The following is a 23,611-nucleotide window of genomic DNA, read 5'->3' as shown; positions in this document are numbered from 1 at the left end:
TGTGTGTGTGTGTGTGTGTGTGTGTGTGTGTGTGCGTGTGTGTGTGTGTGTGCGTGCGAGGTTGTGTGTTAGGTGGGGGGTGTGGGGGTGATGTCAAGTGGAGGCAGCTTAGTGCCGGTGCTTAGGGAGCAAAAGGAGGTGTCAGAGGAGGTGGGGGTTTCTCGGTGATGGAGAAGGTAGGGAGGCGGAGGAAGGAGGCGGGGGGGGGGGTCAGTCGGGTTAGGATTAGGGTCTTACCCCTCCTTGACGCCAAGGGGAGGAGGTCTGTCTGGTTTGTGGAAAAGGACTGGGAGGAGGAGGAGGAGGAGGCGGAGGAGGAAGAGGAAGAGGGAGCTCTGTGTTTATTATGGAGGTCAGCCCAGAGGATGAGTGAGGATGGACAGGGAAGGGTATGAGACAAGGTCTACCGCAGTGTCTCAAGTAGCCTCAGTAGTCTGTGCATTAAGTGAGATTGTGTGCGCATGTTTGTGTTTGTTGCATGTGAATCTCTGTACGGACGTGTGTGTGTGTGTGTGTGTGTGTGTGTGTGTGTGTGCGCACATGTGTGTACTTTTTTCTTCCATTTTCTCTTCGACGTGTGTGTTGGTGCATGTGGTGCACTGGCACGCTTCTCTTCAGCCCACGAGCCAGAGAGCACGAAGTTCTTATTTAGCACAGGAAGAACAGCTCTGCTTAGCAACTGCTGCCGCCCTCCAATCACAAGCACATAGAGAAACCTCCAGCCGGATGGGACGGATCCTTCCTGAGCGTGCCGCTAGTCTGAATGAGACCTCCCAATCTGGAGGTGGTACAATACGCTCATAAGACAAACACACACAAAACCGTTCTATCAGTGCACCTGATTAGCCCCAAACTAGGCTCGGCTGAACGGCAACAAAAAAAAACTCTGTTTTCCTCCCCCTCCCCGCCCACCCCCCCATCTCTCTCTCTCTCTCTCTCTCTCTCTCTCTCTCTCTCTCTCTCTCTCTCTCTCTCCTTCTCTCTCTCTCTCTCTCTCTCTCTCTCTCTCTCTCTCTCTCTCTCTCTCTCTCTCTCTCTCTCTGTCTCTCTCTCTCTCTCTCTCTGTTGTAGGTTCAAAGTTAATCTTAACCGGCTGTAATCCGGAAATAAATGATGCATATCCCGACGGTGTGCATGAATAGGTGGAAATCACCTTTAAACAATCATTCTATTTTATTCCACAGACACACACACACACACACACACACACACACACACACACACACACACACCAACACACAAACAGACACACACATGCGCACTTGGCACTGCACAAGTGCGCGACTGGAGCAACTGGGGTCTGTTGGCGCTGTGGTAGCCGTCAAATCTGGAGGCACGTACACACGGTCTGGAGGAGAACGCCGTCTGAGAAGCGGGGCCGCTCTGTTTGGTTTAGCTGCGTGAGCTAATCCTCATGGTAGCGCACGGAGGTGGCTGGTGGGCGGCCTCGTAGGCGAGAGCAGCATGCCGATTTGTCATATGGCACCAGCAGGGCCTCCTTCTGCTCCCACTGAGGCCCCATTAGTTCATCTCGTCTCCAATGTGGTCTGTCAGTCACGCAGCTCGGGCGCCCGGTCGTTACATTTAGAGGGGTGGCGGGGGGGTGAGGGAGGGAGGGGGGCAGTATGTGTCTGAATAAATACTGCAGCGCGAGATGCTAGAGTGTTGAACCTCAAATATGTCGTGGCTAAGATATTTGAATTGGGATGGTTTTAATTGCTGCGGCTTTGGCGGGTTTCTCTCCATGGTTACACGATTTGGTAATAGATTATTATCCTTATTTAATTACTATTTTTGGTGGTCTTCATGTCATCAGAGGGATGCGTCAGTGAGAGGTAGTGGGTGGAGGGGTCTTGTAGGGGGAGTCAGAAATCGTGACTGTCCACAGCATTAACGACGTCCACTGACAACGTATTTACAGATGAACTCTGGTTTCTTGTATCTATTAGCTGAAGGCAGGCTGTCCAGCTGCAGTGTGGAGGGGGGGTTGTGTGTGTGTACAGACTGAGGCTCGGCATCCTAGGAGTGATGGTGGATTATCAGAGTTGAGACCTCCACCCTGCTACAGCTTTAGTATAGCTCAGCCATCAGCAGATGCAGACTCCAGGATTTCCTGTCTCCACACCAGATGGGCCTGACTGTTAATCACAGAGCGGGAAATCAGGAGGTGATCGGGGAGAAATTGATGATGATTGTGGTATAACGCAAACCTAATACAGGCATCTGTTCTGCCACTGACTGGCTGGCTGGCTGGCTGGCTGGCTGGCTGGCTGCAATTGCTGCCAGAGCTCATCGCTTCACCCGTCTTATCATCTTCGTCATCTTCATCATTATCATCAACCCCACCACCACCAACCATCGCCGTCGTCATCCTCACGCATCTTCACTGATCAACACTATACACCCTTCCCTTCATACAACACCGGCAGTTATTCAAATCCTCATTTACACATTTGCAATGTATCAGATTCCGCCTGGCTCTGTAGGCTATTGACCCGACATAGCAAATCCACACGCATGGACGTCCCGGCAAGCTGGCAACGAGGGACCCGCCCACGCAGCAGTGCGTTGAGAGAAAGGCCCTCAGCCCTCAGCACAGGGCATCGGCTGCACTTCCATTACACTCCATTGAAAGGGACGGCACTGGCCAACAAAGGAGGCGGCAGGTCTTTAGCACACATCAACCCGGGACAGAGCCCCAGATGACAGTCTTTTAACCCCGGGGTCACTCCAGGGGGAACAGAGGGCACAACCCCTGGGAGCTCGGGACACCGCCTCTTTGCTCCCCCCCCCCCGTGACACGGCTGTCCCGGCTTGGCCCGAGCCGCACGTCAACCGACAGTCACTCCAGATACGGGCTGATGCTCTTGTGAGACCCCGGTCATTTGGAGGGTGGGCGGGGGGATTTTAAATGAGGTTCTTTCTTATAGGAAGCAGCACCAGCTGCTACACGCGTGGAGATACCATAAGACAACAACAAAAATATAAATATGTTGCTGGCTGCCACCATCTTCTCTGACCCAGTGTGCGATAAGCTAGCAGCCCAGTCAGATAGAGATTAAGTAATGGATGTATGTAGTAATTAATTCCTGGATCTAGCTAGCTTACTAGGTAGCTAGCAGAATGCTAAGTCGGATGAGATGAAAGCCTATACATAAAGCTAGCTAGCTAGCAGTATACTTGGTCAGAGGGGATGACACATGGATATAGCTTGCTAGTAAGCAGCATGTGTGAGAAGAGATAAATGACTGGATATAGTTCGCTAGCTTGCTCGCAGTATAGTGGGTCAGAGGAGATGGATGCCTGGATACAGTTCACAATTTGGCTCCTAGCGTACTGGGTCAGATAAAATCATTCTGAGCTAGCTAGCTAGCTCATGGGGCTAGAGGCTGGACAACTTAAATGGTTAGAGGATTGAAGGGTCTTGGCCGGCTGGGTCAATGCTGGGCAGACAGAGCCATTCAGGGCCAGAGGGAGGCACCACGTTAGGTCTCAAGGCTTCCTAGAGGTCAGCAGACAGATGGGAATGGAAGTGAGCCGGCAGTGAGCTCATTTTGATCTGGCCTGCAAAGCCGAATCAGGCATTATAAATGTCTGCTTTAATGCAAACATATAGACACGGGAAAATAAACAGATACACTCATCTTGTCAGATACACTAAAGAAGAACCATAGATATTAGTGACTGCAAGCCGGTTTACAAAAAAAGTGTATAAACTTTGTGCATGGTGGATGTTGGACTGAGGTTTGAGGCTAATTTGATTGTGTGAACAGAATGATGGAGGATGAGGAAGGGCATAAATTGGCCTCACTTGAATGGCTTTAATATCCATTCCATTAAGGAAGCTCTGCACATGGTCTCCAGAGTGTCCTTCCGCTCTCCACTCACTCACTTGATTGATTACAATCCTTTCACTTTTATGAATATATTTTTTATTTATTTTGGCAATAGTTAATACTCACTAGGTAATTGACAATGCATGAAAAAACACCTATGGCAAATTCCGAATGCCAAAACCATGTCTTTGAAGATTACCATTTTAATTAAAAGCAAGTTATAATTTGCATTTAGCAAAGGCTTCTGAAAATGCAGTTGGCCAATTCTGCAGATTTACATTTAAAAGGCAAATTTGTAAACTATGTCTAGGTGTCTCCTAACTTTATTTCTTCAACTAATTGATCTTGCTGTTGGACTTTCAAACTGTATTATTATTATCATTATCATGATTTCCTCCTGGAGTTGATTGTGCCGGGTGTTTGTTGTTTAACCAATGATACGTCCCTGTTTTCCTTTATCACACAGCCATCTGGCCAGTGGACACGAGGGCAAGTGATTGGATGCTGCAAAATGAATGGGGCTTGCGGTAAAAGGGGGTTGAGGCTAGATTTGGTCAGTATCTTTGGAGGGAGGTCACAGGTCATGGCCCACTGACAACACATGTCAAGGCCTGGCGTGCACACACCCTGCTTCTCCTGAATGGGAGTCTGCAGTCCTCTAGCAATCTGCCCTGTCTACACACTGGGCACAGGCCAAATGACCAAATGCGGCGATTCATACAAACACACACAATAGTCTATTGGTCTCTTTACCCTTCTGATCCAGCTCTGCTTTTGAAAACAGGCTGCGCTATCTAGACAATAGAAGCCCCAGCTGATGCCGCTGAGATTCTGCCAATGACGATAGTAACACAAAGGATTCAGAACGACTACAATTCTGCTATTTCATCTTTTTGGAATTCCATCTTTTCTTCTGAGTGTTAAGCGCTCAAAGTAGGCCTGTTCAGCCCACCCGCAAATACACTGCACTGCCGCCATACATGACCACCATACATGTCGGAGATGTTTGGATCTCAAACAGAACAAGAAACAGGATCTTGTGTATGATTAAAACAACACTAGCGCATGATGGGCGATGAGTCTGTTAGTGAGTCTGTGTTTTAGAGAGGTATGATGAACCGGGGCGCAGGGGTAGCTAGCTAGTGGCCGGCGGTAGCCTCTCAATGGCTAACCTTGTCAGGCTGACGTATAGGAGAGAAGGGATCCCTGAGGTCCAGACCTGTCAGGCGAACTGGGACACAGCTGACAGTGAACCACAGCGCACACACGCACACTCATACACACACACCCACACACATGCACACACAAAAACGCGCGCGCACACACACACACGCGCACACCACCCCCCCCACACACATAAGCCCACCCTTTCGATGTTCGGCCTCTGTGTGTACATCACACACACCCTGGGAGACAGTCGTAGATTCAGCAGCTTGGGGTATACGAGCTAAAGAGAACACGTCTCCTCCTACTGATTGCAGTTAGCAGAGCAGCAGAGCTCAGCCACAGGTGCACATAGGGGTTTTCTCACAGGCTTGCGGTCGACAGTAATCTGGTCTGGTTTCCATCTATGGTTCCCAGCTCCACACGTTATAACTCAGCCAACAATCGGAAAAAGATGGTGGCCATAAGGATATATGTATATAATAAAAAAAGAAACGTGTCGGTTTCTTTTAAGATCCAGTGAAATACATTGTAATTCATAACAGTCATGTTCCTGTCAACATAAAGAGACATCGAACACAGAATAAAGGGGGCAGATCACTAAGTACCCTCTCACTTCACCATCATCACAATCACGATTTTCCATTCATTCCAACTGCAGAAAACAATTCCAAATTCTTCCATCCCTCCTCCTCGTCCATCTCCAGAGCAGGTTTCCACACAGAGCCATTGAGGCCCCGATATACTTATAACAATATCGCAAATGGTTTGTTCGCAGAGACAAAATGGCCGGTTTGCCACCAAAAAAGCGCCGCATCAGACTTCTTCACTGCAGAGTGCAGGGAGCTCAGCAAAAAGTCAAACTTTTCCCACACATCCCTCATATATACTACTGCCTGTGATTGATCATCAATACCACGTGAATGATCACGTCAGTATCTGGTATCTTTATGTGGTATCTGTGAATATCTGGTATCAGTAAAATATGGACTATTGCGTCCCACTCTCTGATTATTTCCAGATGAACCCAGTCAGACGTAGTACTGTTGAGATTGTGAGGGATTATGCACATTTGTACGACTGCTCAAGTAGTGTCAGGGAAAGAGAGAGGGGGGCGAGGGGAGTCAAAAACGGCAAAGCGAGGAAAAAGGGGTCTCCCTGCATGAGGGCCAGAGCGGCTCCTGGCTGGCCTGGAGCGGCTCCATGGTGATGCATAGATGTCCACTCATTAGCCCCGTCCCACGCGACAGCTGCCTCCCGACCAGTCATCCCGTCGCGCCGGCCCTTTGTCCGCGGGCCAGTGGCTCCCCGGGACTAGCACGCGAGGAGGCGTGTGCGCGGCGCATGTGAGGCGTATAGACGCACACACACACACACACACACACACCCTCCCCCGCACCCCACTACAACCCCTATACTCCCCACAGAACCCCCCCCCCCCAGAAGAGGGCTGTGGCGATAGGGTTTGGTATCACCGTATCAGTAAAGGATTTCTCAGGGATGCTCATGTTAGGATATGCCGATATCTTTCACCAACGAAAAGCGGCGTGTTTGAGACTTCAACAGAGGATCACGCCGTCAGTGCAGCGTTCAGACAGGAGAGAGGGAACTTTTCCAACGTTAAATAAGCGCCGTATCTCCTCGGCATGGGCAGCCCATATGGGTTATCGGGAGGCTCTTTTTGTTTTTTTTGCCTCACCTTTTAACCAGCCTACTCAGCCCATTAACAGATCCAACCGTCTGACAATCACACACATACACACGCACACACACACACACACACACACACACACACACACACACACACACACACACACACACACACACACACACACACACACACACACACACACACACACAAACACACAGACACACAGTATCATACTGAGACCAGACTATCTCACAAATATCTCGCTATCCCAACCAAACCTCATTAAATTCTTATCCTGCCAGCCCACCTTGGAACCCCATAATGGACACCCCTCCTCCCCCGTCCCACCTCAGGCTCTCCCACTAATAAAACATATCACTGGCCTTCCATTTATTATGATGCAGATGCCCTTGGGTAACCCTGGGGGGTCGGGGGGTGTTCTGGACCAATGAGTTTAAATGAGAAAATAGGCAGAGGAGAGGAAGAAGAAGAGCTGATCCACAGTGTTTGAATGTGGTAGGGTGGCATCGCTGCTACACCTCTCAGAAACAGAAGGAGCTGAAGGGAAGGGAGAGTTTTATGGAGTGTTTTACAACGCTGACTGCCAATGTGGACCGGACCCAAGAATATGTGCGGTTCACAGTCCAGAAAAGACCCAATAGTTTGGGCAACGGCAACTTGTGTCTAGTTGAAAATCATTTTTTTTTTTACACTTTATCAAATCACACAAAAGCACATTCAACATTTGACTGAATAGGATTATGGATGTAAAGGGGCCACTCACTATGAGTGGCAACACATCCTCATATAATGTTAACTTACATCTTGCCCTATTGATAACCTATATAAGTGCTTTTCATTTCAACCAGTTTATGTATTCCTCAATAGAAACAGGACGAGACTTACTCTGCATGGTTTACTGGACCTCTTGCTCATCAGGTCAAATTTTCTCTTAATGTCTTTGAGCAGTTGCTCCAGAAGGCTCTTCTCCTCCTTGCCTGTGTATTCGGGGTCCAGAAGCACATAAGCCCGCCAGTTGGCCGAGTCAAAGCCCCAATGGACAGTCCTGTTCTCCAGTCTCTTGTGGCTGTGCACCACAAACTTATGAGGGGGGTACATGAGCCTGCAGTCCATACACTGGATGCAGGCGGCGGTGGGGCTCGAGTACAGTTCTGGGACAAACAAGCCTCTACACCGTCCGAAACATTCGTGGTACACTTTGAAGCTCTTCTCTGATCTCTCCAGCTCCAGGGTGCCCGACAGCTCCTTGTTGCAGTGAGGGGGGTAGGTACCTCCGTAGATCAGCGCGTTGCACAGCCGCTCAGCATCCGTCTGTGTGATGAGTCCGCAGGACGGAGCTGAGAAAGGCAGGATCCCCACCACTTTCAGGATCTCCAGCTGGTCCGCGGTGCACCGGGAGCAGTAGATGTGGAGGTCATCGCACACCGAGTTGATCTGCTGGAGCGAGAAGTCCCGCAGGACAGTGTTGAGGATCTGCGGCAGGCAGAGCCTCTTCTCCCCGCCGACCACGAAGCACGAGATGGGCTCCCGCTCCAGGACGGTCTCGCACCTCTCGGTGGAGCGGTCGGACGGAATGAACATCGGACCAGACATCACCGGCGGGGCCTGGGCCGGTAAGCTGAGCCTCATCTCGGTGGTCTTTCCATCTTTATTAAAGAGGATATCCTGGTGCCACCGAGCAGAGAACGCCGCCGGTCCGCCGAGGGAGCGCATAGAACTCAAGTGGAACTGCTTCAGAGTTTGTTGAAGTCCGGGATGGGGATGGAAGCTTGCAGCCTCCATGTTTGCACAACCGACAAAAAACAAATAGTTAAACTTGTTCGAAATGACTTCAATGTACTGGCTTCACCACACGCACCGGGGATCCATAGTCTGTCGTTAGCACTTAGGAATATTTCCGATGCGCCCCATCCAGCAAATAAAACTACGGCGAATGCATAACCACTTTCAAAAGGAAACGCGATTCAAGTCGAAAAGTCCCCTAATCAAAAATAATGTTCCACCGCAACAATATTCCACCAGGAACGTTGACCGCTGTGTATATCTGTGTTAACTGCAGTTACACACACGGCTAAAGTGATCTCGAATTATTCCTTCTCTGCGCAGTCTGGCTGACTCGCACTGTCTGTCTGCCTCGCTCCCTCCCTCCCTCCCTCTCTCTCTCTCTCTCTCTCTCTCTCTCTCTCTCTCTCTCTCTCTCTCTCGGTCTCTCTCTCTCTCTCTCTCTCTCTCTCTCTCTCGGTCTCTCTCTCTCTCCCTCTCTCTTGGTCTCTCTCTCTCTCTCTCTCTCTCTCTCTCTCTCAGTCTCTCTTTCTCTCTCTCTCTCTCTTGCTGTTTGTTTGTGTCTGGTTCAGTCATTGAATCCCGGCCAGGAATGTGACTGACTCCCTGGGTTGGCTTTTACCTCAACCAACCAACCCTCCCTCTGCTACATGGCAGCTGCAAAAGCAGAGAAACACACGCACGCAGGCACACACACGCACGCACGCACGCACGCACGCACGCACACACACACACACACACACACACACACACACACACACACACACACACACACACAGAGAAGACAAGCTGAAATGGACTAGGCCTACTAGAGGAAGGGCGGAGATCCCATAAACTACTTCTCCTACAACTGTACTTTGAGAACCAAAAGTATTCTAGCGCTATACTTGTAGGCATATTTTCGCTACACAAATGTTCTGGATTGATTGATTACAAAACAGTAACAGCATGATAGACATGCTTGATTACATTATTTTCCGAGCTGTAACGGCATATTTTATATATACTAAATTATAAATATATATATATTAATAAATTAGTTTAATTTGGAACCTTTTTCTTCTACTGTACACAGTACAAAATTCTCGTCGCACTCAGCTACCACTAGAGGGCACCAAAACGAATGAAGAAAATCCATACTGCTCAAATGTGTAGTAAAAATATATAACAGTTAATTATCTTACCATAAGCATAAAGCATCACAAAAGTGTGGTAGAAACGGCTACAATTTAGGACCTAATGCTGCACATTATTTCGTATTATAAAGGTTCTGTAAACAATAAAAGGGATAATATCACCCTATCCCTAATAAAACCTAAAATGCCAAGTCAACATTTATTAACAATACTTAATAATAACAGGCATATAAAACATCCATCACACATCAATTGCGGTTCTTGCTCAAAGAAACAAATAACATTGTACATCTCAATTATAATAGAAAAACAAAGCTATAATTTAAGTCCTGCACCAACATAGTGTTATTATCCATTTATGCAATTAAAACACAGATAACGGGAGAAGTTTGAACGAAACATAGGGCTTTTGTTATCCCCATTTAGAAAATGGTCCACGATGACACACTACACAGCAAAAATAATCATCCACATTCATATTCCTTATTGTAAATTACAATGGAAGCTTTTAATCTCAAGCAAACACACATTATACAATATTGTATGAAATGCATTTAACCCCAAGACAAATATAAACAATAAGCCAATTGTCCTTTTACACCGAACAACACCATCAGATCGAGAAGCTCCATCACAAACACATTCCCGCCAATGTTTACAAGACACAAAACCACGACCAGATCAAGCTGAAAACCCTCTTTGTGTTTCACCGTGAGGGCTTGAACTCCTGGCTGCTTGGTAGGTACCTACCGATGCCCCATGGTGGAGTACGGTAGGTACCTACCGATGCCCCATGGTGGAGTACGGTAGGTACCTACCGATGCCCCATGGTGGAGTACGGTAGGTACCTACCGATGCCCCATGGTGGAGTACGGTAGGTACCTACCGATGCCCCATGGTGGAGTGCGGTAGGTACCGATGCCCCATGGTGGAGTACGGTAGGTACCTACCGATGCCCCATGGTGGAGTGCGGTAGGTACCGATGCCCCATGGTGGAGTACGGTAGGTACCTACCGATGCCCCATGGTGGAGTGCGGTAGGTACCGATGCCCCATGGTGGAGTACGGTAGGTACCTACCGATGCCCCATGGTGGAGTGCGGTAGGTACCGATGCCCCATGGTGGAGTACGGTAGGTACCTACCGATGCCCCATGGTGGAGTGCGGTAGGTACCTACCGACGCCCCATGGTGGAGTGCGGTAGGTACCTACCGACGCCCCATGGTGGAGTGCGGTAGGTACCTACCGACGCCCCATGGTGGAGCCAGCCGTTCAGCCCACCAGCCGCCCGGCGTTGCGTCATAGCCACCAGAACAATAATAAGAACTGAAGAGCGGACCGCTCTTTAAGAGTGGTGGCGGCTCTACGCCAGGTCGGGCGGCTGGTCGTCGTACTGCGGGGGCGGCGTGATGGGCTCGATGGTCACGGGGTTGTGCGTGGGGCTGCGGACGTGCAGGCGGAACGCCTTCAGGTGCAGCTTGTCCGACTTGATGCGCCGCACCCTCAGCGGCGCCAGGATGCGGCTGGCCCGGCTGCTGCTGCGGGCCGGGGGCTTGGCGCTCGCTGCCGGGCCGGGGTCCTTGGTGGGGTCAGAGGCCTCGGGGGGCGCGCCGCCTCCCCCCGCCACGGCGCCGGCCGCGTCCGGGAGAGCGGCCGGCGCGGGGGGGGAGGCGGGACCCTCCGACGGGGCGTGGCCGTCGGGCTCCGGCCCACCCTCGTTCTCCGGCCCACCCTCGTTCTCCACGGCGGCGAGGATGTCCTCGTAGGAGGGCAGGCGGGCCATGCTGTTGCGCAGGTTGCTGTTGCGCACGGGGTAGGTGTCGCTGCCCACCACCTCGTCGTAGGAGGGCACGTCGTAGGCCACCGTTCTGATGGGGGGAGGACGAGAGGAGGTTAATGTATGAACACATGACGCCACTAATACACTTTACTAACACATACTGTACTAACTGTAATATATCAATCACATGTTTAAAATCTCTTGCTCTAGTCTCCTATACTCTTTCAACCCTTGGACTTAATTCCTCTGAAATTTCTCAGTAAACGTCTACAAAATCAATTGAATGGATCTTGACATCCCACGCTTGTAGCGAATGTTTGCCCTGTGAGGGTAAGGTTGAGAGATGTATGGTGCGCACGTAAATGATATCGGTATCATGATTTCAAGATATGTGTTTTCCTGCCACGTTTCGGGGCCAATCGTTTTGCATTTGTCATAGCAAAACAAAAGCGCCCAAATTCCACGAAAAGGATCCCCAGTCAAACCAAACTGCCCACTTTTGCGAAGAAACAAATCCACATCCGACCCGAGGAGCGTCTTTAAACACTCACTGCTCTTCTGGCTGCTCTTCCGACGATGCGCCCTGATAGGCTGCTCCCCCGACCGCCGCCGCCGCTCGCTGGCCAGTGCTCTCCGCCGGCTGACTCTTGCTCCTCAGGCCCAGACAAATGGACAGCAGCAGCATGATCAGCCCCGCCCCCACCAGCACAAAGGCCACCGACGAGGTCTTTGTGTTGTCCGACTCGGCGTCGTCGGCCTCCCCTTCCTCCTCGGTCGTCAGCGGCCTGCTGGAGTTGCCCGACGCGTTGCTGCCCGACGCCTCCGAGTCCTTGGGGATCACCGTCCACACAATCATCACAATGCCCAGGGCTATGAGGCCGACCCCCAAGGCACACAGCGCATAATGACCGCCCGAGCCGCTGCTCCTGGACCTGGACGAGCGGGGGCGGTCGCTGGCCCCGCACAGACCCCGACTGGAACACATCCCTGCAGGGAGAAGACGGCGCAGGTTCAGACCAGGCGGGTGGGTAGTGGGGCTGATGCAAGGCGCTGGGGGTTGCATTTGCAAACTGGCTTAGGGTGGATTTGAAAGGGAAAGGGGTTGCAGTTGATTTAGGATGACAATGTGGAAACAGCAGACAAGGCTGTGATATGTTTGAATAAATCGTTGTGTGCGTTGCACCGAGGTGAGCATTATGGCAAAGAATAACCAAATGATTGGACATGCTCATACCCTCCTGGTTCATTCGGCAGTACACTCTCTGACTAAAGTCTAAAATTACGTCATTCAAACATTATCGGATTTATGCGCAGCAAAATACCCCAGGGAGAACACCAGTGAAAGTTTTTCTTGAAATTATTGGTTGAACATTTTCTTTCACTAAATAAAATGTTTGGAATCAAAAAAGGAGTACGTTTGCAGAGGGACAAGTTATGAAGTACTCAACAACATGCCATGGTGACTGATACTAACAGGCCCTAACATGAAACATGTCGTTGCTCATACGTTTAAAGGATTGACATTTGAGCCAAAAGTCACCAAACTTATAGCAACCATGTGATATCATCATTTTCTATATTGAAGATGCCAAATTTGAATAATTCAATCTAACTAAAGAGTTTGTAATTTATTTGTAAAACTCTGAAAAGTATTTTATCTCTTAAACTTTGGATCTTTCATCTTTTCAACTTCCACAAAATGGTGTATTCTACATCCCTCATTATTATCTCCCCTTACAATTCTACACTCCTCTCTATTATACACCCTCCTCACCAATACTCACTTTTCTATTCTAACTCACATTTCTTATCGGATGCCAATCGGATGACAATGACAATAAAATGATATTCTATTATGTACTATTCTACACCACTCACTAATCTACACCCCTCACTAATCAACCCCTCACTATTCTTCATTCCTTACTAGTCTTCATTCCTCACTATTCTACACCCCTCACTATTAAAAAACCCTCACTGTTCTACCAAAAAAACTATTCTACAGCCCTCACCTTTGTAAGAATAAGTCTATCTAAGACTTTTTTGGGCTGCCCCATGTCTATTATTAACTCTCACTATAGAAACCACTTTGGAGTTCAAGTAGAGTTTATGGGGTTTGCTTGTCTACTGTCTAAACAAACCCTGGAGGATATTGGAGCAGGGATGCTGTGCTAGCTTAACCTGATCCTCTGGAGTGTATAAATTCGATCTCCTGAGCAGGCCAAGATCAATGTGTCATCATAACAATGACTATTGGTCAATCCCTATATATTTCCTATCAATAATATATGAAGGCCGGCTACGTTTAAGCCTATTCAAACATGTAAGGCAGCATATCTTCAAAGATAAAAAGTTGTCCTTTTTCTAAGTTGCCTGAAAATTGACTAAACAACAAAAAGGTAAATTCAAGGATTGATCTTAAGTTTAATAAATTATTTTATTACTTAATAAGGTTAAAAGTAAGAAGATGTAATAACACACTATGGTGAGAGTGAGTGAAAGCTTTTCTAATTGTAAAGGATCTGCCAAGGAGTTGGCAATCTTTCTTCACCGTTTCAGAAAAAGTTGATCCTAAACTGAATTAGTACCAGGGGCCTGATCACATTACAAAAATGTTGTTGAAAAAAGGAAAACAAATAGATAAGAAAAAAATGTAGAATTATAATATTTGACACAGAACAGTGATTCAATCATTTACATCCTGATCGCTCATAAAAGGGTCAAGAACATATCTACTCATCATGTATGTCTAATTAAATAGTAAACAAATGAGGAATCAGTTTTTATAATACTGAATGTTCCTGTAACATAACCATTGTTTAATTGCTTCCCTGACATCTACTAGATTAGATAGCACATACGTTTTGTACTTTTATATCAAATTATAAACCATGCTTCAAAATCCGGAATAATACCCCTCTAGAATGCCACAGGAAATATCCCAGAAAAGAAATTCCATTCAACAAAACATTTGTTAAATAGCTGTGTATTAAATATAAACAAGTACAAAACCAACATTGGCCTGAATACTATTTTTTTTTATTTGTAATGGGGTGTGGCATCCAAAAGAAAATTATTGACCACGTGATCAAACGTGAAACGCGGCTGCATGTTATCAGCACGTCGCCTGCTGTAACTGCTTTTGCGCGTCATATAAATACTAACAATCACCAAAGCCTATTCACTTCTGCTAACGTCATTAAACTATTGATTGATCTACGAACAACCATACGTCACCTAATTGTTATTGGTTTGTGAAGGATGTGGCCTAAATTGAGTTAAAAACTGAAACAAACAGAGCACTTTAAGGACAATATGGGAATAACTTTTACCAATCGTATGTTAGATACAAAGTCCAAGTTTCCATTTAATGATAACTTTGCATGTGAGCTGTGAATTAAGTTGATTTCGAATAGTTTTTAGTGTGATAACATTGATATTCCCTGTAGAAAATGTCAAGGTGAGATCCAAGTGGCCTTACCTTTCTAACGCCCAAAAAGGACTTCCCTCTTCATCGATGGGCTCACCTGAATCACGCAGGTGTTTTCAGAAAGATCACACACAGACAATACAACGAAACTCACAACGACAAATGACTCCACTTAATTTAACTTTTACTTTCGAGTAAAAGTTAAACGGATCACTGCAATTTCCAATATACCGCAAGATATACACCACAAGGAAACGCATAGACAGGAACTTTGTCCAAATTCTTCCCAGATACCTCCCCCCGCGGTTGTAAAGCAGAGTGCCGGTTCACCGCTCGGTCCTAGTGCCCGGCCGTCACATACCATCTTCAAACAAAAATATCAGGTAGCATAGGCATAAAAACAACAACGATTTAGGCATTCAGAAACCCATAAGTTAAATTAATAGAATATGTTCAAAATATTTGAAGGCCAAGGATTATGATTTATGAATTATGAATCCTACTGTAAAGCGTAAAATATAGGATTGGTCAAGCATAAAATATAAATTGGTCAATGACAAATTAAGATTATGAATGCAAATTATTGTTGCACATTTATTTAAAACATATTCAATTAAAATATATTTTCAGATCTAATAATAGAATAGTCTTACTAAGCATTCAATTAAAATGAATATTTTCTTTGAGCAAGAATGACAATTACAATTACAATTACATTAGGGCATTTAGCAGACGCTTTTATCCAAAGCGACTTACATCGGTTAATACAAACACGCCGACCATGAATGACCAAACAGTTGCAGTCGGTATTGTCCAACTCATTATAGAACAAGGGAGCCATACCTTACTTAAATCCTGCTTCATACACATAAAAAAAGTTTTCAACTGACAGCTAACTGACAGCTTTGTTGGTGTCTACCCACGCCCAGAGTGTGAAAAACCTGTTTCCTGCAAGCCATATTGCGCCATATTGAGCTTTCACACAAATATTTTGCTATGTGCGCTCATTCTTCAACTATCATACCTACGGATGAATCCCTCAAACTTACTTTGACCGGCACCTCACCTGCATAGGCCAATAACATACTTACTAATGTGCAATATTGGTTCTTTCTATTAAATAAGGAAGCAATAAGTCAGTCCTCATGCTGAATTAAGGGATATTGTGTCTCGGTTGAATGGTTGGTTATCGCATCAAGTTATTTCAGGATGAAAAAAAAACCACACCAAATTCGCCGCCATTACACAATGTGTAGAAGCATGTCCTATGAGGTTTTCATTTAATACAAATAAACGTCCTGGGAGCAAAAAAGGAATGGAACGGAGGCAGAGAGATGTGGGAGGGGCCCAAATCCGGGCTGACTCCATGCAGACACGGTTCGTTGTTAGTCAGAAGGGAACGAAGACAAAGTGGCCGTGACTGTGAGGAATTGACATTCGCTGGGAAGACACGAGTCATCCACTGTTCCTTCACCCAGCAGAGGATGTTTTTGTAGCATGCCGCTCCATCATGGACATAGTTGCTCAGGTCAGCTTTAAAGGAAAACATGAGGTCTTTGAAAAAAATACAACTGGACCACAATAGGCCCATTCGGATATACCGCTGTTTGCCTGCTCTGACCTTGGGAGTGCCTGGGTAACAATGTGTTGAGGTTGTTGGTGTGTTAGCCCGGCTCCATACAGCCAGTGCCCTTCACCAAGACATTGGTCCTGTGTCTGCAGTCGCTCCCTTGGCACCACAGCCAGTGCTCACATTTCTCCAGATTCAGTTTCTCTTGCGAATGTAAAAAAAAAGACTGATAATACTAATATTGATCCCCGTTTAGTTTATTGAACAAAAACAAGTCCGTTATTGACATGAAAATGAACCTTGCTTAAATAAGCCTGGATGAACTAGTGTTGGGTTACTTCTAAGGACAACCATTTCCGCAGTTAGTTTGAATACTCCGTACTCTTTCTTACAGTTGTTATGCCAGAAACCCTGTCTGAACTATGACCTCTGCTATCCCTCCAGGCTGGAAGTGTTTCATTCTTTGTGACTGCCTAGTGCTAGTGCATCATTGCGCATAATGTTGTCCTATGTGTGTATCCTTTACATCCATGGTTTGTCTTGTGCTGATCCCATGGTGCGTATACATAAGTCATGGACTATCCCGGGGGAACCCGTCCCATAGAGGACTGGGTTTATCGTGACACTAGATCTATAATGTGTCCTGAGGGACTGAGAAGCTCTGGCAGACATCTAGAATTAAGACAACCATAGTTGCAAGACTCACTTTTGTATGAAAGGTGCTGTTTGTAGTATTTTTAGAGCTATTATTTGAGTGTAATTAGGTAGAAATGCAATGGCCATCCGTCAGCTATTAATGAGTGAAATGGCCAATCTGTTTTGAGAGCCTCAGAATGAGACCATTTCGATTTTAGAGCACTCTCTGCTTATTTCTGTCAAATCGGGGCCCAATCAGCCTTCCCTGATTGGTTCAGAGAAGCCATTTACACTGTCATCAAAGATGTGTGAAGTCAACACTGCTCAGCAGAAAACCTTGTAAAACATAGGGAGGGAGGAGACACTTATTATTTTTGGATTCAAAATATTGCTCTCTTTGGCTCTCTTTACGCTTAAATCTTACAGCAGCAAGACAGGTTTGATAATGTTATGAAAGCTCATGATAATTGACAGTTTATTACTCGTTTAGATTTAATGGAAAAGGTTGAAATACCACAACACAGTTTCAGTATTGGTGCTTTTCATTTTAGTTGGTCAAATGCTAATTCCTGCAACAGAATAATAACATTTCATATCAGACATGTTAACAGCATCGACAACCACCACCTCTTTCAAAGTATATACACATTTAAGAACTTCCTTGAAAGACACACTTGCGTCCCTTGAAAATAACAACAGCAGTCTGGGATTGAAGAGCGCAGTCGTGGCGTTTCTCTTTGAGGTCTTCCGTTCGGCTGGTGCTCCCTCAGACGTTGGAGATCTCAACAGTCTTGTAAGAATGCGCAGAGCTCTCCTTGGTTCGGGGAACGGCTTGCACCCTGGCCTCTCTAGGCAGAGACCCACAGCTGCCATGGAAACCCAGACCCCTGTCCACGGAATGGCCTTTTGGATGCAACCTCGAAGGACTCTGGAGTGGGTTAGGGAAATTAGGCAAATGAGAAGCGGCGAGAACGATGAGTGGGACTTCCGATGGTCAGAAAGTAATAGCGGATATATCACAGGGGCATTCTACCAAGACACTCCAACTCTCCCTGTTCTGGGTGAGAAAATGATCTCTCACATTACAAGTGACACTTCAAATCTAACATGTGCAACTGGAAGTGGTTCTCTTCCACCTCTTCAATTTTAATAATAAAAAATCTTAATGCACCATTCTGTCAGAAACAAATATAGGACAGGAGATTTGATTTCCCATGTTTGTTTCCTCAGCACATAGTGCAGCGAGTACTTGAGCACATGGCAAAGTATTTTATAACATGCAGGGGGAGGAAGATGTCCATACCATGACTGATCTTCTCATTGCCATTCTGTCGGCAGCGTAGCGGTTAGCGGAGCCAGGGGACAGGGAGATGCCAGCTAGGCTCTCACGCTCCTGCTCTGCGCTGCTGGGAACGGCAGGATAGGAATCGGTTAACTATTTTCTACTACTTTACTATTTTTATTTCATATTATATATTAATTTCCTAAAATATTACACGGTTTTTGCACCTTAAAAAACATCAAGACAATTTTATGAATCATAATTTATTTTCATCAACTTTGATGTAGGTAAGGGACTGGATGGTGTAGTAATGGTGTAGTGATACTACACCATACAGAAATGATACTAGAATCGATTCCCGCTATCGACAGTCTACCTCTGGCATCCATGAGCATGGCTTACTTGGACAACTAACGGCTCCATCACGTCATCTGAATTGACTCTCAGTTGCTTTGGATAAACCTGTCTGCTCAACGACTACACAGTAGTAATAGCTCAATAATGGAGAATGGTGGAGCATGAGAGTGGGGAGGCAGTACCTGTGTAGGACAGAGATCAGCCTCATCTCTTGGTAGAGGTGCCGGTGAAGCATGTGTTTGTTGTGGGGGATTCCCAGTACCCTGGCCATGGTGTCCGTGTCAAACGATGGGTCCAGTGCCATCAATGCCCCGTGTATCCCTTTGCCTTTAAGATTGTCTGCATACTCCTAGAGAACGGTGCAACACACAAATGCACACAAACACACAGATAGATGCAGGCACACACATTCAAACACACACATATGCATTACAATGCATTGTTTGATCTGCCCCATCCAATGCACCGGAACCAATCAGGGCATCTTATAGGATGTGTCCTAGACTTGATTTATGTTGCCTGCAGTGATTTCCAATACCAGCATTTAAAGCTTCCATTTACTGGGGTTGGAACCACATCCACAAACCGTTAAACACAATGCACATTCATTTAGTTAATCTTGGCTGCTGGTGTTAATATTCGTATCGATTTTTTCTTCATCCATGGCCCTGACCTTCCATATTCTGTGTCAGCAGACTGAAACTACATTAAATGATGTGCTGTTGGCCTCCCACCAACCACCCACCCGGAGGTCTATGTCTCTGATCCACTTCATCACCCTGTGACACGTCCACACAACCAGGTCATGATCCTGCGGTTCACACTTAGCGCGCCGCGCCTGCAGTGCCTGTGGGCACACAACAACAACAACAAAGTTCAGTGGTCGAAACACAGTGCCGATCAGGGGGGAAGTTCAGGCTCCTACTACTGTGTTGGTACTACTACTTTATTCAGGTTTGTCTCGTGGAGGGGGGCACCCCGTTTGCAGGAGGGACCTGTTACTGCAACACAAGTACAAACAGGACAAGACACGGCCAACAAATGCCATGACAGAGAACAAGGTGACTTCATGCAGGTTTGAGGGATTGCATGACCCTTAAGTAGTAAGTACCGCTAGCCTTTAGGATGATTCAAGACTGGTATTCCCTGTACATTATCCCTTACATAGCCATATTTAGCAAGTCTCATCCTGTGCAACATCCTGTTGGGAGATATCAATTGCTAAAGATTGTATTTGTTTGCTTTCTGTTTAGCCATGCAAACTTAATTCAAATACTTATAAGGTGAATAAGAATGAGCAGGTTTATGCTTTCAAACTCATTAACCATTTCATGCATGCATGTTTACTAGTTTTGCATGATAACGCTCAGCTTCTTTGCATTTGGCACAAGTTCTCCCTGCAGCTCCCTTCCTGCCTGGAAGCAGGTCTGACCTCCTTGTCAAAGTTGAGCTGCTGCAGGAGCTGCACGGCCAGCAGCAGGCTGTTCTGGTGGAACTGCTCGCTGACCCCCAGGTGCCTCTCCAGGTCCCTGCGGCTCAGAGAGCCCAGCACCCGGCCGTCCACCAGCTGGTCCTGGAAGGTCTGGGCGTACTGGGGCAGACCCACGTCGCCCAGCCACGAGCAGGACACCCAGTGGGGGTCCAGCTCTGAGGCATTGGACAGCCTGCAGGGTGAGAGGCGTGCTGGTGTATGTTTATATGGCAGCAGGAGGAGCTGTGTGGTGACATGCATTGCGGTTGCGTTTAACATGTTTTACATATCATTTCCATCGGTTGACTCTCCCCCTACCTCTGGCCTCCTTCAGCCTTCCTGTAGTCCTCGATGGCCAGTTTGAGCTTCCTGTGGTGGATGGGGTTGCTGATGCCCAAGCCCACTTCTAGGTCATCGTCAGTAAGCCCAAGGAGCACCTATAGCACCATTTTGTTTTTTAATAATAGGATCATTTTGTAACTTTTCTTCACAGAAAAGCCAACCAAAACCAAACAGCAATTATAATGCGCTGTGTTACATTATCAGACTGCCATTTTCACTAGAAAATTCAAGCACATTCTCTCCCTCTATCTGCTGTAGCAGTGTTAGCATGCAGAGGAAGTACCTTGCCACTCCTGACGTTTTCGGAACATGCTCTGGTGTACATGGGCATTGCCATGACAACCTCAAGCCAGGCTTGCACAGCTCCAGCCCTCCACATGGACATGGGTGTGGTCCGGGTGAGCTCCGCCTGCCGGAGGCGGTCCATCTGATCCTCTCCGTCTGATAGGCTCTGGTGTGTGAGGCTTGACAGGTTGTCAGAGTCTGCATTGGTCAGGTGACGTTTTGGTGCGGTATAATGGAGGGTTTTGGGGTCAAAGGAATATAGAGATCAAGATGACTTATTTGACTTTTTGTAGGGTCAATTAGGCGTCACTTAAAACTGACATTTTTCCACTACAACTGCCTGTACAATGCGACTATAATCCTGGCAGGGTTATTTATAAATCAACCACATCGACTTATTTTTGTGTTTACTTTTAAGAGGGTAGCCACAGCTGTACTTCAGCTCTTAAAATCGAAAAACCTAATGTGCCGTCTCTATTTGGCGTCGCTTCTATGTGCTCAATACGAACACTAGATGGAGACATTTCACCTGAGTTGCATAGCCAGTTTTTTGCTGGTACATGAACATTTAATGCATGCTAGTATGGCAGATCCAGATACCTCTTGTAGCCAAACAATAATATGGTTCAAGAAAGTGTCTCTTTCGAAGATAAAGTGAGAAAAGTAAGAAAGTGACGAAAGGTTTATATTAATATTGCAATAATATCAAAACTTATACCGTAATAATGAAATCTTGTTGATTAACACTTGGCTTTGGCTATTATTGAAACAATTGAGTGTTTATGTTAAGGAGTGATGGTTATGAGGTGACTAAATGCCTTTGATTAATGAATTAGAAACGGGGATTATTCATTAAACATCTCATTCCAAATCACAAACACACACACCTCCCACACACACCTTTCCATTAAATACAAATTTGAGAGGAACTACGTCAATCACCACTTTATGACGCGACTACAAATTTGAGAACACGTGGTGTGTAAACAAATCAGTGGTCAGATTATTGCTGTGAATGCAAAATATGTGTGTCTCTGTGTGCCGTAGATGTGTGTGCTAGTGTGTGGGATGTTGTCACCCAGATTTGTGAAAGAAGACAGTGAGCTTGAGTGTTATGAATAATCCCCAGAGCACCAGAACAGACACTCAGTACTCAGTATCATCACACATGGAGTTACTCACGGTGGAGGAGGAGGAGGAGGAGGAGGAGGAGGAGGAGGAAGAGGGGACACCGTTGACACAGAGGAAAGGAGAGGCAGAGAGAGAGAGAGAGAGAGAGAGAGAGAGAGAGACTACTACCGGACACAAGAACACACTGCTCACGGAACAAGGGACACATTTAGTCGCTGGTTTTATTTTTAAAATAAGAATTTCATTTCAAGGGCGTGGTTGAGTGTCTGATAAAATGCTTCCCTCGAACCTCTGGACCGCAAACAGTTGGTGGCAGAGGCTCGCCGGCATTTTCAAGCTCTTGTTCTTTAAATAAAATACTTTAATAGAATTTCTCTTTTTTTTATGCATCGTCTCCTAAATTACAAAACATTCAACATAGATTTGTTAGAACCACATATGTAAGAAATAAAGGAGGGTGGTGGTGTTGGTGGGGGGGAGAGCTATGCCAACTGAGATCTACAAACAACAAAAGACAACAGGGGAATGGTGCCTTTATAATGCAGTGAAAGATAACACAGTTAAAGGGAGCTTGGTAGGTCAGATGAGCACCACAAGGATGGTGGTTAATTGGCTGGTAATGAATGGATTTTCTATTAATGAGGCAGCAGGCGTGATCATGCCTATTTCAATGCACATTCCTATGTCCTGTATTGGTGTGTGTGTGGTCAATGGCTGTCACAGAGAAACCAAACCGAGTTAGCTTCCATTTATCGTGGGCCGCTAATGGAACTCAATAACCCTTTTCTTTTTTTTTTCTTTTAGAAATTCAGGTGAGTTTAACAGCCCTAAAAAGTCATGGGAGATATGGATGATTGTATTTGATGACTTTTCTAAAGGTATTTTAGAAAAAAGTGATAACGTTTATGGTTTGTTAAGCCTTGTGGTGGAGGACTACATCTAAACACCCAAAGAATAAGTTGTGTTATCTAAAAGGCTACAGAACATGGTAAAACTCTACACTATGCTGTATATATAATACCCTTATTCCCACCCGCTACAATTTGAGTTCTTCGTAGGACAGATTTGACTTTTATCATGTCATAAGGATTTGATGGTCCAGCGCTGGGAAAAATTAAGACACCAGATGTCTGTGATTTTTCCCCTCTGTGAATTGCAAACTTCTTTACCTTTTAATCTTCATATTTATAACCAAAAGCTATATCATAGCAAAGGTAAAACTGTCTCAAATATGCTCTCTAGTGTCCATTGTTGCAAGTCTGATATATAGAAGATATGTGCCAAATGATAACTGGGCAAAGTAAAAAAAAAAAAGGAAATTAAAGAACTAAATACCTAAAGCATGATCAAAGCGTAACAAACACTAGTCGCACAGGATGCCTATTTACATATGCACAGCGGTCCTTCAAGTCTCCAGTTAGAAAAAAGAACACATTAAACATTTGGAAGATAATACAGCATTAACATGTATACACTTAATATCCTCGTGTGTATATATATATATATATATATATATATATATATATATATATATATATATATATATATATATATATTTATACGCATGTAAACATATATACATATGCATACATGTACATCTATAAATATATATCTAATTTACAAACATACATTTCCTGGACAATATACATCTCTGGGATAGCAGTCTCTCTTAGGTTTCTTATGTTTTCCTTTGGGGTCGCATGTAGACGTTCAAAACCCAACGCTCCTTCTCTTAAGGA

At 45.9% G+C, this 23,611-nt stretch overlaps 2 protein-coding genes across 2 annotated transcripts in view; both read right to left on the bottom strand.

Annotated features, from left to right (window-relative positions):
- skib (v-ski avian sarcoma viral oncogene homolog b) overlaps positions 1–8,754 on the bottom strand; it is a 36,976-nt gene extending 28,222 nt beyond the window's left edge. The window contains exon 1 of the mRNA XM_079747239.1: positions 7,558–8,754. Within this exon, the coding sequence (XP_079603365.1) occupies positions 7,558–8,454 (897 nt within the window). The 5' untranslated portion in view covers positions 8,455–8,754. The remainder of the gene's footprint in view (positions 1–7,557) is intronic.
- Positions 8,755–9,777: 1,023 nt separating this feature from the next.
- Positions 9,778–15,095, bottom strand: tmem51b (transmembrane protein 51b). The gene is made up of 3 exons (XM_079748596.1): positions 14,850–15,095; positions 11,920–12,355; positions 9,778–11,456 (listed from the first exon to the last, which is right to left on the bottom strand). Exons 2-3 carry the CDS (start codon positions 12,351–12,353, stop codon positions 10,952–10,954), a joined length of 939 nt encoding a protein of 312 aa, XP_079604722.1. The 5' UTR covers positions 12,354–12,355; positions 14,850–15,095; the 3' UTR covers positions 9,778–10,951.
- Positions 15,096–23,611: the final 8,516 nt, after the last annotated feature.

Source organism: Pollachius pollachius, assembly GCF_949987615.1.
Source record: "Pollachius pollachius genome assembly, chromosome: 12".
Taxonomy (NCBI): Eukaryota; Metazoa; Chordata; class Actinopteri; order Gadiformes; family Gadidae; genus Pollachius; species Pollachius pollachius.
The sequence above is the reverse complement of the archived record's forward strand: the minus strand, read 5'-3'. Positions and strand labels throughout refer to the sequence as shown.